The sequence below is a fragment of the Vipera ursinii genome (genome assembly GCF_947247035.1).
Source record: "Vipera ursinii genome assembly, chromosome: 5".
NCBI lineage: Eukaryota > Metazoa > Chordata > Lepidosauria > Squamata > Viperidae > Vipera > Vipera ursinii.
Window position 1 is genome coordinate 53,561,159 of NC_139518.1, and position 16,800 is coordinate 53,577,958.

Sequence of the window (16,800 nt, forward strand, 5' to 3'; positions counted from 1 at the left end):
ATTTAAAATATACAATGCCAAGATTACCTCAGTCAATTAATATATTGATTTTCACAGTGCCACATGTTTCTGTGTTGTTGGAGGTACCTATTGCTTCTTTCTATTTCACCAGGCACAATCACAATATTTCTCTGGCGTCTTCCTTTCCCTCAGAAATACCCCATTTTTCCTCTATTAATTACTTTTTTAGATTCATCATTAATTTATAAGAATAATTGTATATATTTGTTAAATATTTCCATCTGGAATAGGAAAAAAGTATTATCAAAGTTCATTTGATGATCAGTGATAAAATGGTTGAGAAATCATCTAAGGATGCTTAAATGCTCTTTTTCATCCCAATCTACATGTAAAATCACAAGGTGGGATCCATATTTAGTCTATTATAAATCCATTATTTTGTGTATTATTTGATTTCATTATTATTAATTTAAACTCCATAGTTTCAATGAGTCTGCTCTAAGGTCCAGTCTATTCACAGTAGTTCAACTGTTAGTTTCTCTGTTCTCCTTTTTTAGCAACCAATTCTAATTCTAAGATAGATATAAATTTCTTATTTTTATCCAAAATGAAAAAAATGTTCCTGATCCTTTTCTTAGATCAATGAACAATAAACACAATTTACAATCTATTTTACACAAAAATAATTTTGTATCAAAGACATTTGGTAGTATAGTTATGTAGTGTAGTGTATAAATAGAACAAAATTATAGGTTGTTGATTTGTTCAATGCGTAATTCTACAAAGCAAGTAAAGAAAAGAAAATTATTTCTAAGTTTCTATTTTCTTGTATTATTTGCCTCTCTCAACAAACCATTATTTTGTTCTCTTTCTCTATGCATAATCATAGTCTTTGCCCAAAACAAATTCTCTTGTAATGTCTTCATCTCTTGGTAATTGTTGGTTACTTATTTTCTTAATATACAATCAATATTATGTAACACAATGTTTTTTAAAATAACTTTTTTTTACAAAACATCTATATTGTTACTACATATTTACAATAGATTCACTTTATAGATTTGCAAATTTATTATACAACTAGAGTAGGTACTTGATAGTTTAAGGACTTTTCAATAAAGGGATGTGCCCCTTTTCAAGTAACTTTTGGCCGATCTAGTTTTCAAATGTACACACACACACACACACACACACACACTGATGAAAGTTCCTGAAATTTAACCTTTGGGATCAGGCATGTTGTTTTTGTTTTTGCCACAGAAGAGAAGAACTGGGTTCTGTGCTGACCTTGATGAAATACATGACAACCAATCAAAGTAAATGCTGTTTTGGGATATAGAGTGATTACAGTTCTGTACTTTTTTTCCCAACATTTTGCATAGAAAATAAAATGTAACTATGGAATAGCATTAGTAATGGGTACTGCAACTAAAACATTCTCAGTGACTCAGTAACTTGAAGACTTCTTAGGAGTTTATGTTTCTGCTTTATGAAGGTGTATTAATAAGTTTTTTATCATAGCATGGAAACAGCTATCTCCATTCACTTCATAAGAATGTCAAATACTTTGAAATGCTTACGTTAACCAGCAGTTAACATAAGAAACTAATATAGAAAAATTCCTTAGTTTATCACCAAATTTTCACAAATTCAGTAAAACAGAAATTTTCCACTGTGTCTATGTCATTTGAATAATGAATTGTGGATTATGTAATTTCTGATTTAGTGGTTATTCAACAATAACAGACACCGTATACCAGACATGTCAAACTCACGACGTCATGTGACGTGCAACGTATCGGGACAGTTTTGCCATTGCCGGCAATGAGGTGGGTGTGGATTCTTGATGATGCGTCCAGCCCGCGGGCCGGCAGTTTGACACCCCTTCCCTACCCAGTTGATCAGTTATGGTGAGGTTATATTTTTTAAGTTATATAATTAGTCACATAAAACCAATCTATATAAGCAAAAAACATGTTTCTTTGAAAATATGTTAATGAATTCCAAGAAGGAAAAAACTGACGGGATAAACATATACAATAGAACAAATCTGCTTGTTAAAGTGTTTTTGTTTTGAGTTTTGGAAGAAGACATATTCAGCACCTCACATCTGGAGAAATTATTGGCATTATGCTGTATTATTATAATCAAGCTGTCATTACAATATGTGCTTCTCTAGGTTTGCTTTCTATCTTCCAAATATGTAATCTATATTTAGTGCTCAAATAGAAAGTCATAACAATTGTGTTGGGCAGCAGTTGGCCAACTGCTATAGTAGTGGTCCTAAATATTTGAAGGACACATTTGCATTAGAACATAAGTAAGACTCCTTACAGGAAAAAATAAACAATTTGCATGAGCTGAAGGTTATATACAGTTAACATGATTGCTGTGGAGTAGACAGGCAAATGGTAAATAATAGTTCAAGTATTTTTCGTTAATAATAGCAATATGGCTCCATAGCCTGCAATATTGCATTTAATCACTGTGCCACCACAGCTCCTTCAATAAACAGGAACATGAAAAGAGACTTCCGGGTTAGACGTGGCATAATAGGCACAGGAAAACAGAGCTACTGTCCAACTTCTGTAAAATTATTTTGCTGCCTAGGTTCCAAATACACCACACCTTGTGAGTTAGAAATTTCCTTGAGCCAGTCCTGTGATTTGGGGAAAAGGAGGAGAGATGATATAGAGTTTCATTATCTCCACAAACGTGTGGAGTACATCTGAGAAAAAAGTCTTTATTTTAAGCCAATCATCAGGGAAACATGGGAGAAAGAAGCTCCAAGGTCTGTTAAATGATGGAGAGACATGAAAAAGGAAATACTGTGAAAATTGATTCTCATATGGTCAGTGAGATGTCAAATAAGCATAAGTGATAAGTGATTGCAGCTCAGACTCCCGACTGAAGCATGATAGAAGAAAAGAAGGAAAAACTTGGTAAATGAAAATAAATTATGTGCACCAATTCTTTGTATATAACGACTAGTTTAGTTATTGATTTACTCATTTTGCAATATTTGTTACCACCTTAATCAGGTTGGCTCCTGGTGAAGTTTAAAAAAGTCTAAAAATCACACAATACCAACAGAAATAAAAACAGTACATCTTAAGGGCCAAATGCTAAGTGGAACAATGCTACTTTGGTCTGTCCAAACTAACAGCCAATCATACTTCTGGAGCAAACTACAATGAATCACCACTGAAAAGGCCTGACACTTGGACCTTTTGAACAAGTATCACGTTTGGATGGCTTATTTAATTAACTAAATAAATATATGGCTGCCCATTTCACATAAATTGGGCAACGAACAACAAAAAAATTTAAAACCAATATAAACAGCATAAAACAGTAACTGAAAACATTCATAGATCCCACTCAACCATACTATCAAAACCGTAGGTGAGATGACAAAGCCACATTTTGAATGCCTTCATGGTGTGGGTAAGTCTGGTCTTGGCATAAAACATCTATTTTATTCTTGAGATGGACTGAAATGCATTTGCTCAAAGATATAAATAGGGCAAAGTCACATTTTATAAGTGGCCTGGAAAGGAGTAATGACAAGGAGAGCACCTGTGGCATCTTCATTGGTAAGTACTGCCATACTGGACATTGACAAGCTAAGGCAGGTGGTGGAAGGAGGCAGGGTGGGCTGCTGCAATATGCAAAACGGACGTGGTCAGCACCAGGGTCATATCAGCTAAAATTGACAAGATAGGAACCAGTACTACTTGAACCAGAGAACTTTTGCAAACATGGACAGGTGCATTTGGGTTTAAAGTCTGGAAAAATAATGGCTGAGTGTGGGAAGATTTGGACAGAATTAAGATCTGAATTCTAAAAATATCAAAAACAGTGGATGAGAGATAACATTTTGTTCATTTGTTTTAATTTCTATAAACATTCTTTTTCTCTTGCTTTTTTCTCCTCTTTCTTTTAGAAACATCTACATGTTATCCTCTGCAAGTTTCCCTCTTCTCTTTCTCTCTCTCTCTCACACACACAGACAGACACATGTACACACACATTTTGTTCAGTTATTTTGTCTCGCAGCCAAAAAGCATTTACTGTGAAGCAGAAAACCCCACTTCATACACAAGTGTCTTTTCCTGATCAGCTGAAGAGACACAGCAAGGAGAGAGCAAGATTCCATTTCAGGTTCCACAACATGTCAGTCAGACATATCCTGGGAGAGAGAAAATAGAAATCAGGTTTCCGATGCGGCCGCCACAGATGTTTGGAAGGCAAGCTTTGTCTTCCACATCCGATATCGCACCACTGGGGGACCCTGGAAAGGGTTGAAAATCACCCTGTAGGGGTAGCCAGCAAGGAGGGGATCCCTGCTTGATCGTGGGAGGGCAGTAGCCCTTCCTTTCGATCTGTGGCAGCCCTCCAAACCAGCGGACAAAAGACCGGCCATAGCAATATGGCTCGTCACTAGGCTGCAGACAACCGAAGTCAAATTTACCATCAGGCACCTACAAAGCAGCACAGATGAGACTGGGTGAGATTTACCTCTCTTCAATCCTAACTATTTTTTTACCTGCATAAGCTGCCCAAAGTATTTTCCCCCTGTGGAGAGAGGGAAGGAAGATTCTATCCCATCCCCTAAAAACAATGGCAACTTTAGTTATAATAAAAGTTTGGGTTCGTATATCTAGGCCAGATATGTCAAACTCGCGACGTCACGTGATGTCGTGCAATGTATCAGGACTGTTTTGCCATTGCCTGCAATGGGGTGGGCCTGGCTTCCCCATGACGTGTGCGGCCCGTGGGCTGGCAGTTTGACACCCCTGATCTAGGCTGACATCTTGTTCTTTTCTGTAGCTTCTTATTTCATCAGTAGCTGTAAGAATAGTCTCATAAATTGCTTTCAACATAAAGAGAATCTGTTCCTGATCTTCATCTATGTTCTCTTAATAGAGTGTTAAGTTAAAAGCTTTACAATCAGAGAATGAAAATAATTTTGTCACTGAGTGTAGAACACAGCTGGGCTTCTCACAGCTGATATCTGTCATGGTTACGTCTTATCTATAATCTGGTTTCAAGCCAAGTCTCTTTTAGGCTATAACAAATTGTAATATCAGGTTTAGCCACAAGATGTCACCTTTTTTAAGTCCAAAATTTTTATAATCCTTTATCCAATTTTACTTCTTTTTGTAAGTAAAAACCCAAATCTTCAATAAGAATAAAAAAATAGGATTGAAGAGAGGTATATCTTACCCAGTTTCATCTGCGCTGCTTTGTAGGTGCCTGATGGTAAATTTGACTTTGGCTGTCTGCAACTTAGTGAGCCATATTGCTATGGCCGGTCTTTTGTCTGCCAGTTTGGAGGGCTGCTCCAGATCGAGCGGAAGAACTACTGCCCTCCCATGATCAAGCAGGGATCACCTCCTTGCTGTTTGCCCCTACAGGGTGACTTTTGACCTTTTCTAGGAGCCCCCAGCAGTGCGAAATTGGAAGTGAAGGATGGAGCTCGCCTTCATAATGTCCGTGGCAGTCACGCCGGCAAACTGGAAGTCAACGGTATCTTTTTCATGTACTTATTAATCAGCCAGGACACAATCATGTTTAGTTTGTTGTGGTTTCACTAGCTTGTTATCCTATCTGCAGAAGGAAATCAATAAAACGATGAGCTCAATGACAATTGTTCAGTTCACCCATCTTCCAATATATCCCTACAAGGTCATTCTCCTTTTCTGATCATTGTTTTTGATGACAATATTTTAAATGATTAATAATAATAATAATAATAATAATAATAATAATAATAATACCATGTTAAATCATTACATAATTTTCCAACTTCACATAACAAGAAGTTAACTGTAAAGATTTGCAGGGAATTGAAAAAATAAAAACAGAAACAACTTTGGGAAGATATGGTTTTGCTCTAATCTCATAGATGTAGCTTCCCAAACCATCATTTATTTGATAATAAACATATAGGAAGGATTCATCTTTCATCTTTTCCCCCCCTTTATTTCTTCTGATTATAGTCACTAAAAGTTACAGGTGTCAAAACTCTTCAATCAATTATCAGGACATAATTTTCTTTGATTTTCTTCTCATTTTTCTCTTACAGAGTTTCTTACATGTTAGTTTCTGTTTGATAAGAGATTTGCTTGTATCCTCCAAAAACACATCAAAACGGCATTCTACACAGACAGAAAAATATCCACAATTAACCAGTGGAAAAACCTGTCTCCAGAAGCTGTGAATGCTCCAACACTGGAAGTTTTTAAGAAGAGACTGGACAGCAAGGGGTTGGACTAGATGACCTCCAAGGTCACTTCCAACTATTATTATTATTATTATTATTATTATTATTATTATTATTATTATTATTATTATTATTATTATTATTTGTACTAAAGAAACTTGTATGTTATTGAATTATGGATTAACTCAGCTGCCACGTTGCTTTTTAAATATTTAAATGTAAAACTAGAAAATCAATAAAACTTTAAAAAAAAGAAAAGAAAGAAATCAGAGGTTTCTTTCACCTTTCCCTTCTTCGTTTTTTCTCAGCTCTGGGTCCTTTAAGGAGAGACACTGAAGTTATTCCTAATTTGCAGCTCAGGTTTTCCTCTGAAATACTGAGGATCGTTTCTCCATTGCAGTCACCTTTATTGTTCCCATGCCAATGTCTTAACCTGCTGCACAATCCATCATTAGCAAATCTGACCAGGATACCTCCAAAGAGAGGGGGGGAGTATTGCCTCTCAGCAGAAGGGAGATAAAGGGAAATTGTTTCAAAAGCTTTCTTAATATTTGTGTCTCATACTTCTCTTTCTATCATGAATGATTGCTGTGTTGCTGGGCCAATTCAGGACAACCAGAACGTACACAAGCTTGACAAACAGGCTTTGTAGGCTGATAGAGCTCTGCTGTAAAGTGCTATCTTATCGAAAACTAGGCAGTATCTCCATTTTGAAAAATCCAGTTCCTCCTGTTAATTGTGCAGTCCATCATCTCTCATTACATTTGTGCCAAGTTTGTGCTACCAGGAGAAAACTATGAAAGAATGGAGGCACGGTGAGCTTTGCCTATACCAGCCTGAAATTGCCAACAGGTATCAGTTGCAGTTAATCTTCTGCATTAGCAGTCAGTCAGCTGCACTGAGAACACAGTTTTATACATTTTAGATTTTTCTTAACATGTTTCAGTAACATCAGAATAGCGTGGGTTAAGGCTGCTTCTGGTATTAGTTGGAATACCAGGAATTCTAAGCAAACAATAAAGCATTTTTTTCCAGTTATTAGATCTACATAAGGAAAAGTCTATGAATTTGTTTTCTGAGAGTTTTCCTGCCTATGTTATTCATTAAATAAAGTATTTTGTTAGATTGTAATAATTGCAAAATTGGGAAAGGAATCCAGCAAGGCTGTATACTGTCGCCCTGCCTATTTATGTGAAGAGCACATCATGAGAAAGGCAGGGCTAGATGAATCAAAAGTTGGAATTAAGATTGCCGGGAGAATATCAACAACCTAAGATATGCAGATGATACCACTCTAATGGCAGAAAGTGAAGAGGAACTGAAGAGCCTCTTGATGCGGGTGAAGAAGGAGAGTGCAAAAGTGGGCTTGAAACTAAACATTAAGAAAACCAAGATCATGGCATCCGGATGGGGAAGAAATGGAGGTAGTGACAGATTTTATTTTCCTGTGCTCCAAGATCACCGCAGATGGGGACTGAAGCCAACAAATTAAAAGATGCTTGCTCCTGGGGAGGAAAGCTATGGCAAATCTAGACAACATATTAAAAAGCAGAGACATCACCCTGCCAACAAAAGTGCATATAGTCAACGCCATGGTTTTCCCAATTAGTATGTATGGATGTGAAAGTTGGACCATAAGAAAGGCTGAGTGCCAAAGAATTGAGGCCTTTGAACTATGGTGCTGGAGAAGACTCCTGCAAGTCCCTTGGACTGTAAGGCGATCAAACTGGTCAGTCCTAGAGGAGATCAATCCTGACTGCTCTTTAGAAGGCCAGATCCTGAAGTTGAAACTCAAACACTTTGGCCACCTAATGAGAAGGAAGGACTTACTGGAGAAGAGCATAATGCTGGGAAAGGTTGAAGGCAAGAGAAGAAGGGGACGACAGAGAATGAGGTGGCTGGATGGAGTCACTGAAGCAGTAGGTGTGAGCTTAAATGGACTCCAGAAGATGGTAGAGGACAGGAAGGCCTGGAGGAACATTGTCCATGGGGTCACGATGGGTCGGACACGACTTCACAACTAACCACAACAACCCAACTATATCCTCATAGCAATTCATATCTGTCCTCTACTTGCTGTTGGGACAGTGTTACATTTTTAAAAGATTGCTATGAGGAAATGATTTTTTAAAAAAAGCAAAAGAAGTGTCAACCTGGATTTAGTATTATTATTGCACCTGTTTTGTGCCCTGTCAAAAGGTCTTTAAAAACACTGCCATTTCCCGTATTTCCTCATTAAAACAACTTTCAGTTTTGACAGTAAAAGGGAATATTTCTCATATGAAAATGTTGGGTATTTCCTTATGAGTCACAGTTAGGGATGTAATTAATACTGATATAAAAAGAGTCGCTCTGCAACTAACTAATCCAATTTTCAATAAATGTCTCAGTGACATGTTTGGGCATTGCTGATCTCCAGCATGGCAAACATCATATCCTGTAAGTATTGCTAAAAATCATAACATTTATTTATAGCTGACATTAATGTGTACAATTTAATTTTATTCTCTTGTTCTGTGTACAATAGTTAAAGTGCAAAGTGCCTCACTACATTTTATTGTCACAAAATTAGGGTAAAACCCTAATAAATACTGTAAATAAAATTTAAAACAGGAATAAACTTAGAATTATCTTTTTTCACCTTTGGAAGAGTTGTGCTATTGCAATTTTCTTTAATTGGACATGGACATTATCTGCAATTAATGTTCCTGCTCTCTTTTAGTATTCAAAATTTGGAGATAGCCCCTCTTGTAAATTCACAAGTATGTACATACATAACATAACATCCTTTAATTTTAAAAGTGTTTTACCATCCTCAACCTCAAGCAAATTTGATATATAAAGGGCATGAGCAAAACAAATGACACTAGCTTATTCTAATATTGTTTGATGTATGCCCTATAGGACTAAGAGTTTGCACTTAATTTGGAAGTTTTACCATATGGAAGAAGACAAACTAACTGTCCAGATTCAAAGGTACCTTATGTTTTCTTTAGCTTATCTACAGTCTTGTTTTTTTAAAAAAATATTATTTTTAAGTAAAACAAACATTTATAATAAGCCTTTATAGCAGCAGAATTATTTAGATCTACAATTTTGTATTTTGAAAATAATTTTTATACAATGTCTATTAGATTATTGTACCAGGAATAAAGTGCATAATAATTTATTACTAGGAGACATGGAACAACCAAAATTATATTTAGAGTTAAATTATTTTCACATGATGTTGGTAAAATTTAACATTTCCATAATTTCTGTTATAAACTATTGCATGGATGACTTTTTTTCTTATATAAGCAATAATATACCCCCATTCTTTATAAAATAATGATTTGCTATTTTTCATGGTGAAATAATGGCTTTTATGAGAAACGTTCTCAAGCAAGGATATAAACTAGATCATATCAAACCATTTAAATTTAGAGATATTATATTGTAAAAATAATTCATTGTTCAGCAATAATTACCTTAGCTAGTAAAAATAAAAATATCTTCTTAACAGTATTTTATTCTGCTTACTGTACATGTATAATAATTCTTAAGTGGAGCAAAAAAATCTTCTGTTTATATATGACATATTTGAAGCAAGCAAATATTTGAATAATTTCATTCCTGAATGAATTCTTTTTTGAAGTTCTTTTAATAAATTGGGAAGAATGTTTTGCATTAAAAGTCTTCAATAAATTCTTTTAGTCTTGGTTTGTTAAACTTCAAAAGTCTTAATTTTGAATTTGAAGAACTTATACCATGTTCTTTTCAGATACATGCAATTTTGGGAGAGATCATAAAGTCTTATTACATTATGATGTAATCTATCACATTGTCATTCTCAACTTTTTTGTTAACATGTCTGATGTAGATGCTGCTTCATATGTTACAATCTTCAACACCTACCTGAGATATTTTAACATCTATATTATTTTCTTCATATTTTTCATAGCAGAAGGCATTTTTAGGCAATGATAAACTTGAATATTCTGTGAGCAAAGTCTGATGTTTGTCTGTTTGTTAATTCTTTCAGAAATATCTGATAAATGTTTTTATCAAGGCAAATCATCCCCCATTCTCACTTCAAGTTCTGTTTCACTTCTTTAAACAAATATTTGATTCGATTGGAATCCTCTTTTAAATAATATATTAACAGTGGTTTGCATTTTAATTTTGTCTTCTTTCTTGTTGGAGGATGACTACTAATTTCTTGTTTTTGGCTCTTTCAAGTATGTTTTGATCCACATTGAATGATTGATTCTAAAGCACCTCTGCTAGGCTTGCTGTATTTCTTGGTTGTTTTTGTGGGATATCAATTCAATTAATAAATAATAAATAAAAATATTAAGAGCGGAAATAATAAGAACATCATGGCTTCTGTGACTGAAGCTATCCCTCCAGCCCCAAGAGGAGTATGCCATCAAGCATTTCTATTTTTTCTTTGTATTTTATATATTAAATAAAAAAGAATGAAACATGAACTTAAAAAAAAACATTAATTTTAAATTTTAAAACCAACATTTTGAAGAATAAGGAATGTATGTCACTTGAATATCTTGAATGTTGCAGTTGCCCAACAAAGCTGAAACAAAATATTTAGTAATAAAGGAGCTTTCAGCACTGCACCCTTAATAGGTACCTGCCCTGTGCTTATATTGGCTACCCTCTAAACCAGGGCTTTTCAACCAGTGGTACGGGTACCACCTGTGGTACATTGGCACCTAGCAGGTGGTATGCGACCATCCTAGAAAAGTGTTAGCAGGGGAGGGGAATGAGCTGAACCAGTGGCAGCACTGCACAAGCCTGAGCGAGAGATGGCTGGAGCTGCAGGGCTGTCAGGGCTCAGCGGAAGCCCCAGGATCAGCGCCAGGCTCCAGCTGGAGCTCGGCACTGATCCTGGCTCTTCTGCTGAGCCCAGAAGAAGCGCCGATCAGCTGAAAAGTATGGTTTCATGTACCCCCAATTATAAGTTGAGTTCTGGGTACCCTTTATTGTAGGCTGGTGTTAATGTAAAATGTATTCTTCATACAGTGGAAATGAGTCCCTTTCAATCCTTGCAAATAAATAATTGTTATATACTATACGTACATTTGGATTTTGACACAAATGTGATGCAATAGAAGGAGGAAGAAGAATAGGGTTTCAGGGCAGTGAATGATTATTCTCATGCCAAAATAGGCTTTTTTTAAAAAAAAACACTCTGCAGTTCTCTTCATTTAATTCCTTGCAGAAATGGAACTTTTAGTGAACACTTGATGTTCTGAATTTATTTCTAGAGGAAAAACAGAGAAAGTTCACTCCAATGTAGCAACTTTGTGTATCCACAAAATTCTCGTCTCTAATGAAATGAGTAGGAAATTATTCTTGTCCTGAAACAAAACTGATAAAGAGATCAGTGCCTGGCTGGTACTCTTCACTAAAAGCACTGTGTTTTCTAAGTACTTAGAAATGAAAGGGGGAGAAAATGCACATGAGTTGCCTTCCAATGATTATGGACTATATTTCAAATTTAACACATTGTCCTCTTTTTTTTACCATTAGCATTCAAAAGCCAAGGTTCCTTTCTTCAGACAAATCTAATTTATTTCTAAAATATGGTGAATTCTCTTCAGCATAGAAGTTAGAATCACTTTTGAAAATCTTCATTTTGACTGTAATTCTGCTAGTAAAGTGGCATTTACTAGCAGACCTACTGTATTTTTTTCTCTCCTTTGCATCTAGACGGGCTTTCCAAAATAGCTTAGGCAGATTAAAGGATCTTTGTGCAGGAAAAAGACAAAACTGGGGGGAAAGGAAGTCCTTTTCATAAATAAATCTGTTTGCATAATACTACGGTAAGTCCTTTGAATTGTTCATTTTGTTACTACTACGATTTTTATCTGCAAGGTGAAAAAAAAAGTCGGAATTTCATAATTGCTAAACAGTAATATATATCAGTTCCTAAATCTCTTTTCCTTCTTACAAATCCTTTATCAATGCAATTCTTACAATTCAAATCTCAAGGGACTTTTTGTTGGATTTTGTTATTTTGTTGAATTTCCAGGATGGTAATTGATTCTTTCTTCCAGGTTTTTTTTCCCCACAACACTCCAAGGAGCAACTCTTCTTACTTAGCAAAAAAAAACTATAGAAATAAAATATCACATTTTTATTCTGGAAAAGACCACATCCTTTGGGGAAAACTGAGAACTATATGAGGTTTTTTGTTTGTTTTGGCATATGAAAGCATTTTATTTTATTGCAGGTATATGAGTAACTTAAATTTAAATAAGATTGACAAACAATATTGGTTACTATTTGATAATATTTTGTATGGTAATAGTTTCTGTTTGATGAATAGGATTAGTGAATTAGTGAATCCTGAAAAGAAAAGGTCTGCCTTCTAGAAATCATTTCATTATGATAGCCTTGAGAAACAGTGAAACTCATCTTATTCAAGTACCCTTTAACATTCATTCTTTGTTTATTTTTCAGGTTGACCTAATAAACAAATATGGATTCTACAAGAAGAACTAGTATTGGTACACAACTAATTTTTAATGTTTTTGACTGATTCCCCTTTTCACAGCATTTTTGATACTTGATATTTGTCAATATATGTCTTATTCTATTTGCCTTGTTCAATAAATGCAGTCAGAACAAGTTTCTATTAAAGTCATAACAATTTATTACAGCTGCCATGCTATATTCCCACTCTTTTTTCAGTAGCAGGGTGACATTTGATCCGCATCTGAAACCTAATGAAGAATTTGGCCATGGACATGCTTAAGCCACCCTAGAATCAGATTTTCGTATCTAAAGTTCTGCTTTCATTAAGTTGTTACTCAATGAAGCAGAAAATGCCCACTGTCCAAGCTTTATATTTTACCCTTTATATTCATTACACAGTTCAGAGATGTGATCTAGCTGAATTTGATTCAAACTGAGCTCTGCTTCTTATTCATTAAAAAGCTATTCACGTATATATTTTATTTTTGACATCATTTTTCAAATGCTGCTCTGAGTTTTCTGTGAATAACAAGCACATTTCAACACGTTTAACCATTTTTGTGAAGCAAAAGGTCAATTTGCTAAAATTTTGTTAAGAACAAAGAGAAACTCTGCTTGTATCTGTAGCCTGCCATTTTAACTCAAATGCTTTAGGCTATTATCCAATTTTCAAGAATTAATGGGCCACTTCCTGTCCTTGTTCATGTGCCTTGATAATATGCAAAAGTATCGTAATAATCAATAAAATGTATAATGCATAGGATGAAAGGAACTTATACAAGAAATGCTTCCTTATGCTTTCATTTGTATCTATCTTCAGATCATGGTATCTATCTTTTTTCACTACCTTCATTGCTTAACTATATAACATTACTCATATTGGGATTAGATAATACATTATCCTTCCAAATGTGTTTTTTCCAAAGTATTTTAATATGGTTTATCATGGTATACATTTAATGCCCTTTTTTTTCCTTTTGACATATATATTTATTTATTTATTTATTTAATTAAATTTTTATACCGCCCTTCTCCCAAGGGACTCAGGGCGGTGTACATATAGTCAACTGGAAATCATACAATAGAGATACAATCATACAATGTGTTTGGAGTGTTGTTACAAACATATATAGACATAACATTACTCTTTCAGAGTAAGCAACATTTTGCAAATGCAAGTGTAAGCAATAGTAGGGAACACAAATTAAAATCAAGAGATAAAATAAAAGGAAACCTAATTCAGCTATTTCGCATAAACATCATCTTCTGTACTTTTCTGTATATTTCTGTCCTGGCAAACAAATTCATATTTGTACTTTGTCCTTTACATTCCAAAAAAGAACTTTCTTGGTTTTCACCTTCCTCTCAATGAATTCAGTCTCCTTTCATATATTTGGGATTATATCTTTATCCTTTGTCTCTGAATGACCAAAGCTTCTCGATAAGTCTTTTTATATTCATTCATTCATCTTTATATTCAGTCCACATATTTTTATCACCCATTCATAATCTTATCTCTTACCACTCTGGCTTCTTAAGTACAGTAACCATTTTCTTGTGGCTTCAATTTCCTTTTGTGAAATTTTCAACTTTAATGCAATGGACAGAATCAGTTTAACATGTATATATAACTATTTTTTACTTTTTAAAAAATCTTCATTCCTTCATTCCAGCATTTGCATATCTGAAAATTTTGTTATTCATTTCCTCATTTTTAGGAAATATTATACCAAGCTACACAAATCAATCTTCTTATTCTATTCTTGTCCCACACTACAACTTTGGACTGTAGAAAATTCTGGCTGTGGGAATTGTGGAGTTTGAAGTTTATACACCTGAAAGATGCTGAAACTCAAAAACACCGTATTTATTTTCTCCAAAATCACTCTTTATTTTCTGTTTCTTTTATCCTTCTTTGTTTCTTGTTCCAATATACATTTTGCCTACTTCCCATCTTCTAGGAACTTTTTGCAATATAGTGACATGTTCAGGATATTTTGTAGCTGTTTATTTTTTAAAAAAAATACACAATACCATTCCTTGTTTATTGCACTTACTATTTTGTTTCATGCATTTTTAAAACAGAGTTGGACAGTGAGTGAGAAAAATAGAGATGGCTTGATGATACTTCAGGGCTAAAATTTGGTTGCCCAGAATTTAGCATTAGTTTTTGTGCATGGAGAATAATCTCTTTTTATAAAACATGACTTTTTGTTTTTCTTTCTTAGGAAATAGTGATGACAGAGTCTACAGGCATGATTTCTTCATAAAATCACCACCACCTCACCTTTTTAATAATCAGGTACAGTTAAGAAAATGATAGCTTTACTATCATCATTATCAAAATACATTCCTAATGTGTCGGTTTTCTACTAATGCATGAACTTGATTTTTCCCCTTACTGTAGGGTTCCTGGAAAAGGAGATATTTTATTCTTTCTCATTCTGCCCAAAATGGTTACATCTTGAGCTATCATAAAGACCAGCAAATAAAGGGCCACATTGAAATTAATGAGTAAGTATTTGAACAAGTCTATCACAGTTTATTTTAACAGAGTTACTAATTAAATACAAAACTTCTGATGCTTAAATAATAAAGGATGCTGCAATTTCCCCTGGTTCTATAATACATTTTTGTCTAGATTATATGATATGTGGCTACAACTTCCCTATGGAACAGCTCCCTGACCCCAGTTCTTTATGGTCCCAACCCTGTTTCACAAACCTGGATCTTTCAAAAGATTCTGGCACATGATGCATTATGATAATATTGAATCTATGTTTAATTTCATTTCATTTCATTTCATTTCATTTATTTGATTTCTATACCGCCCTTCTCCCGAGGGACTCAGGGCAGTTCACAGGGCATGTATAAATAGCTATACAAAAATTAAAAGAAAATTAAACCAATGCCCAATTAAAATACAACAATGATAGAATAATAAAAACCAATTAAAAACCCATATTCCCCCATCAGGCCAGACCAGCTAATTCAAATAAGTGGGTCTTCAACCCACGACGGAAGGATCGAAGGTCCGATGCCATCCGGAGCTCAACCGGCAGTTGGTTCCATAATGCCGGAGCACCCACAGAGAAGGCCCTCCCCCTGGGGCCCACCAGTCGACATTCCCTGACCGGAGGCACCCTGAGGAGGCCCTCTCTGTGGGCACGCACAGGGCGGAGGGGAGTTGACGCCGGCAGCAGGTGGTCCTCGAGGATAAGTGTGGCTATGTTTTGTTTTATGCTGTGAGATCATCATTATCACCTTGTATTTTTTAGTCCTAATATCTAGTTTATTTCAATTTGCTGTTTGATCGAGTTAGCATACAATAAGTACTGTAAGTACAGGTAGTTCTCAACTAACAACAGTTCACTTAGTGACCATTCAACATTACAGCAGCACTGAAAAAAGTTTTTCACACTTATGACTGTTGTAGAATCCCTACAGTCATGTGTTCAAAATTCAGACAATTGGCACCTGACTCATATTTAAGACAATTGCACTGTCCCAGGCTCATCTTTTGTGACCTTCTGACAAGCAAAGTCAATGGGGAAGCCAGATTCACTTAAGAACCTTGTTACTAACTTAAAAACTGTGACAAGGAAGGTCGTAAAATGGGGCAAAATTCACTTAACAAATGTTTCACTTAGCAACAAAAAAATTGTTTGGGCTCAATTGTGGTCGTAGGTCTAAGGCTACTTGTAAGTAAATAAATATTAGAGAGCAAGTTGTAAAGGGAGAGTCGAATAACATCCTCATGCATTAAAATAAATGAGAATAACAGAGTTGCATGAGTTTAGTCAAATTCTGACTGTATGGATTTGTGAAAAGAGACCCTATGCAACTATGCATAAAGGGGTACTTTTTATGAAGACATAATTCTGATCCTACAATTACTGTACCTGGGCTTGAAAACCCCAGATGATCATAGGCAAAGAGTGAGGAACTATTATCTGCCATCTAATAGTTGCCTGGGTTTTTGTCACCTGGGTTTGATAGCTCTACTGATTGCCTAAGAACTTCTTTTGGCAGGATTTTTCTATACCACATATAGTCTACAAACTTTCTCTTCTCATATCTGTAAAACTTAATGAACAGTCCTAGTAAGTGCCTTGATAGAATTAAATCCT

General features: G+C 35.0%; 1 protein-coding gene across 1 annotated transcript in view; it reads left to right on the top strand.

Moving 5' to 3' along the window:
* The first annotated feature begins 1,231 nt into the window (after positions 1-1,231).
* PLEKHS1 (pleckstrin homology domain containing S1) overlaps positions 1,232-16,800 on the top strand; it is a 35,665-nt gene continuing 20,096 nt past the window's right edge. Inside the window, exons 1-6 of the mRNA XM_083363803.1 lie at positions 1,232-1,277; positions 1,688-1,871; positions 9,095-9,166; positions 12,656-12,702; positions 14,899-14,972; positions 15,078-15,184. Of these exons, the coding sequence (XP_083219929.1) occupies positions 12,675-12,702; positions 14,899-14,972; positions 15,078-15,184 (209 nt within the window). The 5' untranslated portion in view covers positions 1,232-1,277; positions 1,688-1,871; positions 9,095-9,166; positions 12,656-12,674. The remainder of the gene's footprint in view (positions 1,278-1,687; positions 1,872-9,094; positions 9,167-12,655; positions 12,703-14,898; positions 14,973-15,077; positions 15,185-16,800) is intronic.